Raw genomic sequence first — 17,034 nt, forward strand, 5'->3', positions numbered from 1 at the left:
GTAAGATGCAAATAATTGGAAATAGACTACGTGGCTGAAGATTTTCAGTAAACCTGTATCTTTATAGAATTAGTTGGTTTTAGTTGGTTTTCTAAATGATAAATCTAAATAGCTAAGAATTGGTTATATATATTTTCATCTCTTTAAAAAAATACTTAGTGGTATCCAGGCCACCATGACGTGAAAAAGATGTTGAGACTCTAGAAAGGGTACAGAGAAAAACAACAAAGATGATTAGAGGACTGGAGGCTAAAACATATAAGGAACGGTTGCTGGAATTGGGTATGTCTAGTTTAATGAAGAGAAGGATGAGGGGCGACATGATAGCAGTGTTCCAATATCTCAGGGGTTGCCACAAAGAAGAGGGAGTCAAGCTATTCTCCAAAGCACCTGAAGGCAAGACAAGAAGCAATGGATGGAAACTAATCAAGGAGAGAAGCAGCTAAGAAGAATAGCTAAGCCTAGAACTAAGGAGAAATTTCCTGACAGTTAGAACAATTAATCAGTGGAACAACCTGCCTCCAGAAGCTGTGAATGCTCCAACACTGCATGTTTTTAAGAAGGGACAGGACAGCCATTTGTCTGAAATGGTGTAGGGTTTCCTACCTGAGCAGGGGGTTGGACTAAATGACCTCCAAGGTCCCTTCCAACTTTATTATTATTATAGAACCTTCAGAAAATCTATTTTAGTCTTTGTCAGCTATATCAAATGTTACAGAACTATTATTGAACGCTCACTTAGCGAATGACTGTAAGTGGAGGACTTACATGTTCTTTGTTTTTAATTTATTTCACTTTCTTGAAATAATATTGACCTTAACAAGAAAAGCTAGAGGAAAACCATTTTAACAATAGAAAGCATGTTAAAGTTGTATAAATGAAATAAATGAAAGTTGGATAGAATTCAGAAAGTGCTAAGAAAACATTTTTTAGAAGCTGTTTGTAAATTATTTCATCTACACTGCCCTCTGGTTACAGGTGCATTGGAGCATTGTGAAACTGAATGAGAATGTTAAGTATAAGAACATAAGAACATAAGCAGTCCCCACTAGTTTGAACCCCTGGTAGAATTGAGTCTAGAGGGTCTGTTTTTAGTGATTAACCAACTGCACAAGGAAGCCCACCGGTCTCTTCATGGTCTTCAGCCACACTGCCATCAAATCTAATAGCCCTTAATCTCCATGATTTCCATGAATTGGTCCAACTTTTAAAAAAGAAAAAAAAGCCAGCCAAGCCGATGTTCAGCACATTTCATCAATGAGATTCTACAAGAAACTATAGTCTGTTGAACAATAAGGTATTAAATTAGCCCTTCTAAGTTTGCAAAATGAAGACATGTTATTGCCAACCCACCAGAATTAAAAGATCAAGAACTAAAATTCCTGAGCTGCATGAAAACGTTGCATGTTGAATTGCTGTTATGGGGACGTCGGGAATCTGCTAGATAACAACTCTACCTTACATTGTTATGCTCTTCTAGATGTATCTTATGCTTAAGACAGTCAAGCAATTATTCTGTTAGCCCCAATACAATAATTAATCTATGATCTGTACAATTTACCTTCTACATCTCAAAGAGATTCCATTCTGAACTAATTAATAAAAAGTTGAATAAATGTTGTTTCACTTGGGTGGATGTCAGGTAGTGCACCATAAACCATAAGCTCACAGTAATTTCACTCCCTAAATTCAACTGATTTCAGTAGGCAGCAATGCCTTAGATTACAGAGGTGTCAAACTGCCAGCCCACAGGCCGGTTGCATCATACTGAGGCCGCGCCCACCCCAATTCCATCAATGCAAAAAGTTGCAATACGTCGCAACACATCACGTGATGCGGCAAATTTGACACCCACGTCTTAGAATGCTATGTCCAAGTATTAACATTGCCAAGATGCTGCTAAATATTTTAATTTTTTCCCTTCTGTTCAATAATGTTCAATTCTTAGAGTCTGTCTAAACAAATCCTGCAGTTTTCTTGGCAAAGTTTTTCAGAAGTGATTTGCCATTTCTTCCTTCTTAGGGCTGACAGAAGTTGACTGGCCCAAGGTTACCCAACTGGCTTAATGCCTGAGAGACCTCACCGTTTCCCAGTTTTTAGTCTGATGCCTTAACCCACAGGTGTCAAACTCGCCACGTCATGTGATGTATCGCGACTCTTTTTGTATTGCCAGCAATGGGGTGAGCACAGCTTTGGTATGATGAAATCAGCCCATGGGCCAGCAGTTTGACACCCCTGCCTTAACCATTATACTAAGTTGGCTCTCATATTTCAAAAACATGATTTTCTTTCTGACAATACAGAAATCTGTACAACTTACAAAAATCATAGCATGCTTTGCCCAAAGCAGGCAAGACATGGGGACTAATATTTTTGTTTTCAGATTTTTATTGTTGACCTTTATTCTGCCTGCATGTTGAACCTAATTAGTTCCTAGCACAACCAGCTAATATACCTATTGTCTCCACCTTCTGACTTTTAACTTTACAGACAAGACTGAAATATTTGAATTTCTCTATTTTCCAAATTCTATTTCTGCAACTTTTTTTCCTGATGGTTATAGAGAATTCATTGCCTTAGTACTGTAAAAATTATAAGAATTTTTTGTGCATAGGTGTAATTATGGAAGTAGAACCTCCAATGGGGACAATCTCTTGGTTGTTGATAAAACTAGAAATTTGTACTTTTTCACACTGAAAATATGTAAAAAGAATAAGTATTGTTTATGTGATATAGAGGCTTGGTATGTCCTGGTTAATAAGAACAAAATAAGATGCATTATTGTAATTAAAAGATATGTGCAAAATATGCAAATTAGTTGCATTTTAAATTCTTGGCTATCTCATCCAATGTCTATCATAGATAGCAATACAAAAATCAAATATAAAAATATAGGGAACGAATAGTTACAAAAGATTGAACTCCTTCCTGCGTAGGTTAGTCTGTCAGTGAGAGACAACAAGATAGTAACAGATTCTTACATCCATTTCTACTGACCTGGGTAGAGACTAACCATAACACTTTTGGCACACTAAAGTCTAGTAAGCAACAGAACTGGAATTTGTTGCTTTGCCTTTCTCCCCCATCGTTTTCCACCTATTCCTTAGTCACTATAATGCTCCTGTAGACACCTTGGGATATAAATGGTGTGTTTTGCACAACTTGCCATTTCTTTACTCCACCAGCCCTTTAAGTTGCACAACCATTGCTTCGTCTTCAACACTTGAGCACTAGGACCGAAAATGACAGATGCAAACTCTCCCATTCTATTGTTTACTAATTTAAAATGTAAACTCTGTGAAGTGACTATCAATGTATGCTTGATCATTATAGAATATCATGTAACCCACTCCCTCCCCCTTACCTTCCTGGATACATCTGTCATTTTACCATATAAAATGAATAAGTTTTGTAATCACAATTTAAGCTGTATTTTATGGTGTTCCTTATTCAACAGCAACCGGGAAGCTCCACAATGTCTCAAACAGAGCAAGAAGGCAGCAGTTAACTCCATTGCTCCTGCCAATCTATACATCTATTGTAGATCAGACATGTCAAACTCACGTCACGATGTCGCATGACGTATTGGACCTTTTTCCTTATTGCCGGCAATGGGGTGGGCTCGGTTTCCTTGTGATGCGTTCGGCCCGCAGGCCGGCAGTTTGACACCTCTGATCTAGATTAGCTAAGTTACTGTTTACAAATCCTTTTAAAAGCAACCTCTTCTTGTATATATCCGTTCAAAGGGAGGCCTCAGGGTCTGGTTCCATGGGTGATCTCTTCTGCTGGAAAGCGTTTTCCTATATTGAAACAGAAACTGCCTTTTTGTCATTAGGTTTCATGTCCTGCATTTTGGAATGAGAACGAATAAGATAGCAAGGTATTTCCTCCCCCCCCCCACATAACAATGCACAAAGTTCAACAGTAACATCGTATCCTTTTATCAAGACTAATATACCAAGTTTATACCATCTCTCTTTGGAGGATTCATTATGCTCATTGCTTTCTTGAATCTCTTCCAAATGGTGGCATTTCCCCCACTCTTTTGATGTAGCCATAGGAAAAAAATGTGTATCTCTCACCCCAGAATCAATTTTAACGGGACATATGGATTATGCAACAATCCTTAAAATATTCATGTGTGATATACATTCCAAGAGTTTCTTGTACAGCTTTCTACCAATTCTAGAAAGCAGGCTGCTATAGAGAAAGGAGTACATGCATGCAACACAACTGACCACCTAAGGCAGTGGTTCTCAACCTGTGGGTCGGGACCCCATTTGGGTTCGAACGACCATTTCACGGGGGTCGCCAAACAACGCAGTCCGCTATTTTTTCCCCCTTTTCCTTAGCTGTGCTACTCCCTCTTGAACAGTCTAATTCTATTGGCTTTCAAAAGCCAATAGGAATCGTCCAGGCTGTCTCTGCCCTGCTGAGTCCGCCAAAAGTCCCATTCTGCAAACGGTGCTGCAAGTTGTCTGCAGCGAAGGCGAGCTGTCTGGAAGCTTCCACCCCTCCCTGCTGAGAAACTACTAAAAATGTAAGTAAAAGAGGGCCAGGGGTGGGAGGTGGGAGGCCGGTGGGTGCAGGGAGGGTTGCTGGCGTGCATGGGGCCCGGCGGGTGCCTTACCTCCCTTGGGCTGGGCCAGTTGGTGGCCCAGCCGGTGGTTGGCCTGCGCAGTCTATGCTGCTTGCCAGCTATGCCTCGGCCGGCGCAGAGGGCGGCACCACGCATGCGCGGCTCTCCCGGGCAGGGAAAGTCCTCGACTGATGACCGGTTGGGTAGTCCTCGACTTATGACCGGTTGAGGGTTGCAGCATTAAAAAGGTTGAGAACCACTGACCTAAGGCCAAGCCAGTAAATCCATGGTCCATGGGAATCACATGGCTGGAGAGCAATTCCCTTGTGCTGATTTCAGAGGAGAAAAGAGACAGGCAGGCTAGTGCAGAAAGGATAACTGGTGGTTGGGGGGAGGGACTTACAGATGGATGAGAACTTGAGAAAGATTCTGTATTCACATTTTGCAGAACTTTTTTCCTTTTGACTCATAGACACTATAAGTGGTCTGTAAAATGTGAATACAGTACATTTCTCCAGTTCTCACAGTAGTAGAAGCAGTACGTATTAATTTAACTGGGGTGAACTTCAAGACTGATAAAAGACAGGACTTCTTTGGTGGATGAAAGTCATCAATGATTGCTGGGGCCAATAGCGGAAAAGGAACATCCTCACGAGTCCCATTCATGAGCTTCCTGGGGCATCCAAATGGCCACTGCGTGCTACAGAACCTTGTGAACAGAAAACCCTCCTCTCAATTCAGCAAGACATTTTTGTTCTTAGATAGGAGCCAGGTGGCTCACGAGATTAGAACGCTGGGCTGAAAATCGGCAGTCTGCATTCAGGACCCATTGCTGGTGGGGTAGGGGTGGAATGAGCCCTCATCACATGCTCCAGTTCCTGCAAACCCAGCAGTTCGAAAGCGGGCAACCAGTAGAGTAATTGGTGCCACTTTGGTGGGCAACTTCACAGGGACACAAAAAGAGCCCCCAACTGGATGTCCCCTGGGCAACAGTGATGCCACCAATAAATCGTTTCACCATGAAAGTACTTTGGTGCTTCTGACACAGATACATTAGTACTCTTCTTAGGGATTATGTACATTAGACTTGACAAATCAAATGAGATCCTATATTCAGGCTGAGCAAATTAGCTAATAAGAAACCCAAGAGATGACCGTCATTAAGGATCGTTGGAGAACTGTGCCAGTTACTGCTTTCTTGCCCTACCTCGGTCATTGAGGCAGTAAGAGTCCTATTTTTTAACAGAAACTTTAAAAAACAAATCACGAAGATGAGGATGGGTTGGATGAATCAAACAACATAAAAATGAGAAGAATCCAGCTCTGAAACACACTGAAAAAGATTTTCAATGTCAAAAGGCTGTTAGACATAAAAAGTAAGGAAAACTAAAGGAAGAATGTAAATCTATATTCGTATTTTTTTTTGGGGGGGGGGGAAGAGAAAATTTTTGACTCATCTTAATTTCTACTGGCAAATGAAGACCACTTAGCAAAGACTGGACAAGTAAACACTCAACCTCCTTCTGAATGCTTTTTTTAAACATAAAATCACCTATCTGGAATATACCGGCATCAGGTCAAAATATGTTAGCTGGAGATCCCAATTATAACTTGGTACTTTTAACCGTGTTGTTAAAAGGTGTTGTGGTATTGAAAATTGGTGTTCTTTTTCTTTGTTCCTTGTAAACCATTGTGTTTTCTTACCTTACAGCCACTGCCAGGAACATGTGAATTAAAGCTCAATTTACATTAAAAAAAGACTACCAGCATTAATGCAGAAGAACAAGGCACCTTGAAAATCTCCTATCTTTTCTCAAAATGTCAGCTATAACCACTGAGCTGGTGAACAGGTAAGCTATTTTTCAATTTAATTTTAAAACAGAAACACAAGTAACTTGCCCCTTTAGCATGTAATCAAAATATATAAGAACTGTGTCAGCAATTTTCCTTTTTACAGCAGTCTCAAGATCAAATGAAGGCACCCAGGGAAAACCATGAGCCTTGCAACTATAGGCCATAAGTGCAACTCCCAGCTTGAAAATCCTTTTCTGATACTACATTTTGATTATATTATCTGAATCATACAGATGCTGAAGTCTATGCAGTGCCTCGTGACAGTGATGTTTACCAGTGAACTCTGTAAATTCCAGGTATAACAGAAGGGACACAAAACAGGCAAGGCAGAACACTACAGTTTTTATGTTTTAGAAAATCCCAACCCTTGCAGCTAAGAAGACTGGACGCTATAGTTACAACACATCTAGAGCTGTAGAAGAATGGAAACACAATAGATAAATGGGGGTGGGGGAGACACCACTATGGCTTTTTTCAGCCATTTACTTACAGAAAACCCAGCATAAACTGGAACACAGCAAGGACGAAGATGCCTTGCTAACCAAACATACCCCAATAGGAAAGTAGCACATGATTTCTTTTTTTTTTTTTTACCTATTTAAAACACAGGTAGCAGGGGGAACAAGGATGTGGGGAGTAACTGCTAAGTTCCTTGTACTACAAGGAAGGAATGAAGTAAAAAAACCCAAGCCTGCAGGCAGGTTTTTGTTTAGTGAGCCTCTTTCTTTCTTTCTTTCTGTGCTGCTGGTAACCGTGGTAAGTATAAAAACAAAGAAAAATAATCTATTTATTTTGTAGAACAAGTCAGTAGTCCAAGACATAGAAAAAAGTAAAAACCAGTCCTTAAAAAAATGGGTTTACTAAAACAATTGTTATTTGGGAATACTCCCCCTCCCTTCCTCAGCCACCTATCTTCCAGAAAACAGAGGGGCAGGGAAGTTAAAGTGGATCTGTGGCCAAGTGAAGGCCTTTAAATTCATCAACAACTAAAGGCGAGGAAGCAAACCGCATCTTATGGACTGCAAGACTAACTTGATGATGCTGAAGATACTGTGACTTAGATTTTCACAGAAGACATATCAGTGCAGAATCAAGAAAAAGCGGGCGCGGGGCTGCTTGCAACCCGTTAGAAAAACTCATGCACTCATGATACCCATAACCAGCTGCACCTTGCTTTAAACAATTTAGTGACAGGGTGTTGGTAAAGCTGAAGACAGAGAAAAATAGCTACCAAAGCCGGAAGGAGTGCTTTGCCAAGGTAACATGCCTTAGCTCTGAATTCATTTATATGTGAGCTTTCCCCAAGAAGGACTATGATCCTAATTTCTTTGGGGTAAATACAAAGCCAATGTTTTTGAGAGCTACAGTTCTTCTGCTTCAAGGAACAGAAGAGAAAGGAGTTTCCTATCCTCCTGGTGTGGTGTTTAAAGCAGGTTCAGCAACATTGCCTCAATGACCTGAACAGGCTGAAGGAAAACCATCTCCTCTCAACCAACATGCCATTATGGGGCAACTCAGAGGGCTCATGATTCTCCGGAGTGCTCTCAATTTAAACTGTTGAGGCAAAAAAAAAAAAAAAAAATCCATGGGCCTCACATCTGCTTAGTCTGAAGGCAGCAGCTACACTCAGCCTTCCGCAGGAAACATGGGAGTAAAAATACTGACTGGGCCTTTGAACAAGATGATATCTGCATAGCTGGGCCAGTACCCCATTGCCCGTGACATCCGCTTCATGTAATGGAAGCCAGCTGCGTATGGCCAGCTCCGCTACAGGGCTGTATGTCTGCCAGAAGTGCAGCTTTCCAAGCGGCCATATTAGCTTCACACCTTCTCAGTGTTCCATTTCCCTCAAGTCTCATCAAGACCGAATAGCTGCTAACTTGTCTTCTTGAGGTCTTCCATGGGTAGCTTGTAGGTCAGCAGGAAATGAGGTGGTGGTGGACTACCTGCTCCTTGCTTCTGTTTTCTTGCACAGTTAATACAGATATAATCTTCACTTTCTGCCATTTCTGGTGAGACACCAACACAAACTTGGTGAAACCATTCATCGCAGCCACCATCGCACTGCACCCAGTCTACCTGTAAGACACAATATAGGCATGTTAATTAAACTGCATGGTTCATCATTTAGCAAACACCATGGTTAGAGGTTGAGTGGATCGTATCCAAGAATGAGCATGTAACAAAAAAAAAAGTATTAGATAACTGTCTATAGAGATTCAGGTCATGGTTGTCCCAAAGGTGCTTTGGGACAAAAGGCAACTGGACTTTCTTGTTTTTCTCTGAAGATGTTTTACTTCTCATCCAAGAAGCTTCATCATTAACCCACAGTAGTTGTAGGTCTAACTATAAAATTCTCATCCATGCTGAAAACAGTCTTTTTTCCTTTTGCTACTTTAATCTCAGTTTTTGATTTTCACAAGTACTTATAAATCAGTATTCAAGAAATTCCTGGTTTGTTTTTGTTTGCAAAAAGGTAGTAGAAGATTAATGGGCACTATACGCTGGCAGAACTGGGACAAAGAAGGAAATTCAAGTAGATGGAAGTGTTAAAATGGTAGCAGTGAGGGAAATATTCCAACATTGACATCCAATCCCATTTTCTTTACTTTATCTTGTCTCTAAGTAGTTCACTTGCAGTAGCAGCTTTAAAAAAAAAAAGATGCTATCCTGTATTCACATCCTGCCAATGCAGAGCATTCTGAGGGACAGGAATTTAAATCTGTATTTCATTCTGATTAACACAGCAGTCTTGCTTACATTTTATGACTTGGCTAGAAAAAGCTTTAATTTTGTTCAGCGATTCAAACTGCAGTGAGAGAGAAAAGTGGCAGTTATTTTTACAGCACTATATCTCTACAGTAAATAATCTGATGCTAAGTTCACCCAGTGAATACATTTCCCTGGTAATGGGTACTCCCCACCCCCCACCCCAAAAAATGAGTGGTCCCAACATCTACATCAAGGCAAGACTTTCAGGGTGATCAACTTCTGCGTCTCCATGATAATCCTAGGTCTGTCCCAATAATTAACTCCATTAATGTGTTCGTCCATATAGTCCCTCAAGACTGACTAGAAAGGTGGATGGAAGTGGGAGATAAGTTTTTAATATCATATTTTGTCCAAACTCATTTGAGCTGTGGTGTTGGAGAAGGCTCCTGCATATCCGTTGGGCAGCAAAGGTGACTAACAAGCAAGTACTGGAATGCATCACACCAGACATGACACTGGAAGGCAAAATCACAAAACTGTGTCCCACTTATTTTGGCCATATCATTCAGGGGAATTCACTGGAAAAAGCAATTATGCTTGGAAGAGTTAGTAGTAAAAGGAAACCAGGCCAAAGAACATAGTGACTGAACACCATCAAAGCCGACACCAGCCAGAGCACAGAACAACTCAAACAGGTAGTGCAAGATCGGAAGACATGGAGAGACGTAGCTCGTAGAATTGCCAAGAGTTGGGCACAACTGAATGGATAAAATGATCATCATTACATATCATCATTTTGTCCAAATCTGAAATCAAGATAACCTATTACAAATACATTTATTGTCAGCAGATATCTTGAAAAGAGAACCATCTCTATATTTACTTAACTGGGTTAATGAGCTGCTACAGATCTGTCATAAAAGATTTTACATCTCTTGGAATATACTAATTTTTACTTGTCAATGGCCTGATTAGTGTGAAAAACAATAGGCTGCCTTCAGGCAGTTGTACCCAATTAACTATTTTATCTTAAATATTGGCACACATTCTGGTTTGTGAATTCCACAGGAGTAAGAGTAAAGAGACAAGTGTTTTCAAAACTAATAGATACTATTTGTATTTCTATCTGCTGTCACTGCTATCTGAAAAACATAATCCAGTGAGTGTATTTTCAAGAAACACATACTGGAAGCTACAGTATCTTTTCTATTAACTTGTTTGTAACTAACACAATAAAGACCAAGATTGTGACTCTTTTGCATGATGTCTTTGTATTGCATATATCTCTCTATAAGCTTATTCTGCAGATTGGAACAATTAGCCAGGAAGTAAACAAAGTCCTCAACTTACAACCATTCATTTAGCAACTGTTCAAAGTTGCAATGGCATTTTTTGATTTATGACCAGTTCTCCACATTTATCCAGAGATCATGTGATCACCATTTGCAATCTTCCTACCTGGTTTCTGACAAGCAGAGTCAATAGAGGAAATCAGATTCGCGTACATGGGTATGATTCACTTCACTGCAGTGAGTTGCTTAACAAGTGTGGCCAAAAAAAAAAGGGGGGGGGGTCATAAAATTGGACACAATTCACTTAACCACTACCTTGCTTGCCAATGGAAATTCTGGTTCCAACTGAGGTCATAAATTGAGAATTACCTATAACATCTCTTCTGGATCACCTCAAAGGTGAATGTAGCCTAGCACCCTGCTCCTACTTTGGCCCACAAGATTACAGATTTCAGCTATAATGTGAATGTTTTCTTGCTCACTTTCCTTCTAATACTAGAGAAAACAGTCGTCATAATTATTATCTATAGTCTTCTCCATTAATTTCTCTCTTGTCTTTCTCTGCACCTTTAAATGTTTTCAAGATAATACTTCTTTTTAACTCATTTGTAATATTGTACACCACCCAGAGTTGCTATGCTGTTTTATAATCTTACAAATTTGATGGATGGGTGGATGGGTGTGTGTGTGTGTGTGTGTGTGTGTGCACATACACACAAGCTTTATAAGATAACTGCAGAGTTAGCATTCATAAAATTACTTTAGATATTGTGTTCATTATTGACAGGTGAAAGCTCAAAGGTTTGCAAATTAGGTCAGTTGTGCCTTTCCATTAGATAAAACTTTACAAGACAGATTGCATTCTTTCTACTAAAAGAAATTAGAGCGAAATATATCACTAAATATCACTGATATGCATACAAATTGGTACTTGATATTATACATGTGCAGATGAGACAGCTGTGCTTTTTATTCAATACATATGATGGAGAGTTATGTTTAGAGACAAGATATGAAGGGGAAAATGCAACTAAAAGTCAAGTACTGCCAAGGTGGTCATGATTAACAGTCCTTTGATGACTACCAAGTCAGTTAAAACAATTCCTTCAATAAAGAACTTTAGAGTGGGCAACTTCTCGGGCTCATTTCAGTTTAAATTTGGGGCATTGCTTGTTGCAGCTATCAAGAGATATTGTTAAACAGCTTACTTCTTAAAGCACCTATAGCTTTTCCTTCTCATTAAAAATTAGGGAGTTATTTATATCTTCATAATCTGGGTGAGAGCAACAGATTCAGACTCAACCCTGGATCCAAGGATTCCACATCTTTAGTCTTAATCAATGAGCATTTAGCTCACTCAAAGCTGGCATGCAATTTAGAGGTCTTCCTGGACCCCATTTCCTGCTTCATGCAGATCTATCTCGTGGGGCAGGTACATTAATTTCTGAATCAGAAGAGCCTCGGGACAGTCACTCGTGCTCTGGTCACTTTGTGTGTGGATTACCATAACACACTATGTATCAGTGATTCTCAACCTGTGGGTCGGGACCCCATTTGGTGTTGAACGACCATTTCACGGGGGTCGCCAAACAATGCAATCCACCATTTTTTCCCCCTTTTCCTTAGCTGTGCTACTCCCTTTTATTCTATTGGCTTTTGAAAGCCAATAGAATAGACTCTCTTGAATAGAGTCTAATTCTATTGGCTTTCAAAAGCCAATAGGAATTGTCCAGGCTGTCTCTGCCCTGCTGAGCCCACCAAAAATCCCATTCTGCAAATGGTGCTGCACCAGTTGAGTAGTCCTCGACTTACGACCGGTTGAGTAGTCTTCGACTTACGACTGGTTGGGGGTCGCGGCATTAAAAAGGTTGAGAACCACTGCTGTATATGAAGTCACCCTTGAAGACCACTTGGAAGCTACAGATAATCCAGAATGTGGCAGTCCAGATGCTTCTCTATGCCCATGTAACACATCTGCTTCTTGGCTACCCTGGTTGCCAGGATATGCTAAACTTTCTGCAGAGCTAATCATATCTGCATTTAGTATTGTACACTGCCCAGAGTCATTTTGAATTGGATGTTCTTACAAATTTAATACATTCCATTAAATTAAACCTTGAAGCTGGAGTACTAAAGCAGTAATTCCAATGATTGTTTTAAATTTATCATTACAGGTCATTTCCTGAATGAGTCATTATAATAAGTTATTATTATTATGACTCATTGTAATGAGTTATTATGTTTCCTTAGGGCTACCATTAAAGGCATGAGATCTAAACAAATTAACCAATATGATACCTCAAGTATAATAATAATACTATAGTTAGGACATAAGTATACCCAACTGTCTTCTGCCATGAAATGGTTTTCCTGTGATCTGTAAAAATCTACCAATCTCTTGGCATTTGGCAGTTTTGAATTGGACGAGCATTTAATAAAAATGCATCAATTAGTAGTATATTTTAAATTAATTTCTACAAGTATTTACAAAGTTTTACAAAATGAAATAACCAGTGCATTGTATATATTAATCTATTGTGCATGTGATTAGTTCATACAACAAAATGATTTAGTTTCTTCAGAAAGTGCTTGTTACTTTTCTGCAGTTAAGCCCTGCAGCAAAGTTGTATCTTTTGCAGCATATGGAAATTTTTGCAGCAGCTTCAGTACTTATGCAGGATTTACATTTCCCAACAGCTTTTGTTATTTGTTCATCTAAAACAAAACTCTTTCTTTTATTGGACAATACACTTTTAATCTCCCTTGTTCCCAAGAATTGATACAGTATATTATTGCACATATGCATTAGCTGATTTTTAAGGCATCGCTGAAATAGAAATAAATCCTGCCAGTAGAAACCTATGCTTAGCAGGTTCCAGGAGGAAGGCTTTCTCTGTTGTGGCTACTACCAGATGGAACATCCCCAACACCCAAAATTAAATTAGCTTCATTCCTGTTAAGGTTCAAGAAGTCCCTCAAGGCCTGGCTTTGTAGTTAGGCCTGGGGTTTCCAGAAGAACAGTTATATCTTACAATGGTTCCATTACTATAGCTGACATTCACTCTCTCCTGGGCAGTGTGGTGGGTTTTTTTTAATTAATATTTTTATATTTAATCTTTAATGACTGTTTCTATATAATATTTATTTTAATTCATTGTTGCATGCCGCCCAGAGTCACTTTTGGTGAGATGGGCACCCGGGTAAATTTGATGGATAAATGAATAAATCATAAAAATCCCTTATCGAAGAACAAATATGTTACGGTTTCTGCTTTTTAAATTAAAGTATGGCTAAAACTTTCAAAGATAAGAGCCCTGGAGTCTGAGGCAATGATCTAGCAATGATCTTTCAAAACGTCAACCGTGGTGACCCACCTTGTCCTTGCAGGGCCTCTGGCAGTTTTGTGCAGCACACACAGCATTTTCATCATCTGACTCTTCTGCTCCTGACCAGTCATACTTGGAGGGGATGTCCAAAACTTTTTTCTCCCTCTTTTTTTCAGTGCACTCTTTCACCAGCTCTACCTTTGTTGCAGCCACTTTCTCACGCTTCTTCTTTCGTTCTTCTTCTTTAGCCAGCTTTTTGGCCAGTTTGTTCAGCTCCTTTGTCTTGTCCATTGTCAGTTTCAGCTTCTTTTTCTTTGGTTTCTCCAACTTCTTCAGCTCTTTAGACTTCTGCTTCAGGTCACCAAAGAACTGCTCTGCCTTCTCTAGTTTGCGCTTCCTTTTCCTCTCTGAAGCATCTCTTCCTCGGATTTTTAATGGCTTCTCATCCATGCTCTCATCCTTCAAGAAACAAAAGGAGGAGGTTGATAATTGCCAGATTATCCCCTGGCATATCATAAAAGCAAGATGAAGAAGCTGGTTTCCCATAAGCACACAGCCCTTTCACTGAGTGAATAAGCTCATTAACAGGAGAGAAGAGGCAAAGTAAATATTAATCACAATGCCAGTTTACTTCATAAAGTCTAAAGTGGGACACTCTATTTCGGAACCAAGTGGATGTTAAACAATTTGTAAGATAATATACACATAGCCAGAGCTGGTAATCTGCTTTCCTAAGAAAGGTCAATCATTAGGATTAGAGTGGCAGGGACTTTAGATTTTTCTTCTTCCTCAGCCTCAACAAATGAATTCTTTTCGGGAGGCTGGATATGACCATTTTACTTTCAATAACTAAAAAGTGGGAGACCATGAATTCAAGTCTTGCCCTTTCCATGAAGACCAGCTGAGTAATTTGGGCCAGTCACTTTCTCAGCCCAACCCACCACACAGGATTGTTGTTGTGGGAAAAGTAGTAGTAGGAAGGTATTTTAGATATTTTTTCAGCCTTGAGTTATTTGTTAAAATAATAAAGGTGGGATATATATGTTCATGGACATAGACATAGGCATACACCTTACAATAACCAGAGCCTTAGATTGCTGGGTTCCCTCTGCTAATGGCAATCAACAAGCATTTTGCTGCATGTGAATGGGAGTGTCCCAACATTCCTGGTACTTAAAATAGAGACAGGATATTTTTGCATCCAATTATGAGATGCTCACATCAGGATGCTCATGACTTTTCAACAAGAAACATGTGGTAGACAATATTCCACTATATGGATTTAGTGAGAAATAGGAAAGGGAGTAAATAAGAGTGGAAGGACAAATGTAATGAGCTTATAGGGCAGTGATGATGAACCTTTTAGAGACCGAGTGCCCAAAACCCACCCCGCCCACTCTCTGCCTGCCCGCCCCCGCCCTGCTCCACCCTCACTCCACCTGCTTTCAGGGCCATCTGCGGCCCGCAGCATATTGCCCAGGCAGCCCAGCAGTACCATGGTGATCACGCTTTCTGCCTGCGCCCTGCAGCATCATCTGCTGCCCAGCTGCCATGTGCTTGGCTGCGCTGCTCCGCGTGGGCCGCACCCGGGGGTGGCTCTCCTCCGGGATGGCTGCTGGTGAGGAGGCTGCGGGGGGAGGTGGGGCTGGGGCGATGGCATGCGTGCCCAGCGAAAGGGCTCCGAGTGCCGCCTCTGGCAATCGTTCCGTAGGTCCACCACTACTGTTATAGGGGCTTCAAGGAAGACTTTGGTAAGGAAGCAAATCCCAAAGAATAAATTAGACGGAGGTAATCCAATCAAGAGATGAAATAGCAGCAGTGGGAATCACCTGCTCTCTGCAATACCATTTTGCCGAAGTTAATTTTACATATGACTTTGCTATTTTACGATAGAAAATGCCTACAGTTACCTCCATGATATGAAGAAATCTATCTTCAGAGGGCGGGTGTGTGGCCTGCAAAATCCGCCAGATGTGTTGGGTTTCATCAAGAGATACTTCTAAGAGATCTCCTATCATCATTAGATCTTCCAGCTGTGATTTGGCTCCAGAAGACAGTTCAAGCACAGGAGGTTCTAAACTGCGAGGAACTAAAGGGCTTTTACGGGGTTGCTTTCTTGGGGTATTGGAACCTTTCAAAAAGCACAAAGGAAAAAACGATGTTTAAGACTAAAGGACAGAAAACATAACATAATAATGAAAGGTAACAAGGACTAAAGTTTTGTTTTCTTAAAAATTCAAGTACCCAGTTTCCTAGTAGTTGATGGCCTCATTGTCATTTATTATAGACATGCAAAATGACATGAAGTCATTTGGATGGTTTAAGACCCTAAAGAAACTCAGAATCTATAGTTGTTACCCAGGTGCCACTAAGCACTTATTTGGAGTACACAACCTAAGACCCCAGAGGTACATACAATTTCTGAAATCTTCAAAAGTTGCAGTTATAGTTGCAGAAACAGAACATGATTAAATACTAGTTCTGGTCATGTTTTGAAAATGATTTGGAAGAAGCTTGGGCAATCACCTGACTATTATTCATTAATAGCCACACAGTTTTTCAGATTTTTATGTGAGTTTTAAAAAAAGTTACCACTGCTTTAAGAATCATTTTAGTTCATTAAGATAGCTACATTTTTTTATGTTCTACAGATGGCATCTCCCACCCATAAGATTAGCTAAAATGGGTCCAAATGTTTCTTCCAAATGCTGGAAATGTAAATTGGCAATAGGGACATACTACCATATGTGGTGGGAGTGCCCACAAGCCCGTGATTTTTGGAATAAGGTTAAAAAATGTCTGGAAGAAATATTAATGTTAGTGGTAGAGTTAAAACCAGAACTCTTTTTACTAGGCATAACCATGCAGAAATACGACAAAGGGGTATTTTATTTGATATTACACATTCTCACGGCTGCTAGATTGGTGTATGCTCAAAACTGGAGGAATAAAGGAATCCCAACAGAAGAAGAGATTTTATATAAGCCAAGGTGGCGCAGCAGTTAGAGTGCAGTACTGCAGGCCACTTTAGCTGACTGTGTTCAGCAGGTCAGCGGTTCAAATCTCACCGGCTCAAGGTTGACTCAGCCTTCCATCCTTCCGGGGTAGGTAAAATGAGGACCCAGATTGTTGGGGGCAATGTAAATATATATATACATTGCTTACTGGTGTACACCGCTTAGAGAGTGCTTGCACTTAAAGCGGTATATAAGTCTCATAAATAAATAAATAAATAAATATAAATTTTATCATGTGCCGAAATGGATAGGCT

The 17,034-nt window shown here is 40.1% G+C and overlaps 1 protein-coding gene across 1 annotated transcript in view; it reads right to left on the reverse strand.

Annotated features, from left to right (window-relative positions):
- Positions 1-6,753: 6,753 nt before the first annotated feature.
- The window catches only part of KDM5A (lysine demethylase 5A), a 50,255-nt gene continuing 39,974 nt past the window's right edge, over positions 6,754-17,034 (reverse strand). The window contains exons 26-28 of the mRNA XM_039364137.1: positions 15,674-15,894; positions 13,812-14,222; positions 6,754-8,512 (exon numbers count right to left, since the gene is read on the reverse strand). Of these exons, the coding sequence (XP_039220071.1) occupies positions 8,309-8,512; positions 13,812-14,222; positions 15,674-15,894 (836 nt within the window). The 3' untranslated portion in view covers positions 6,754-8,308. The remainder of the gene's footprint in view (positions 8,513-13,811; positions 14,223-15,673; positions 15,895-17,034) is intronic.

Source organism: Crotalus tigris, unplaced genomic scaffold, assembly GCF_016545835.1.
Source record: "Crotalus tigris isolate CLP2741 ecotype Arizona unplaced genomic scaffold, ASM1654583v1 scf7180000019663.277103, whole genome shotgun sequence".
Taxonomy (NCBI): Eukaryota; Metazoa; Chordata; class Lepidosauria; order Squamata; family Viperidae; genus Crotalus; species Crotalus tigris.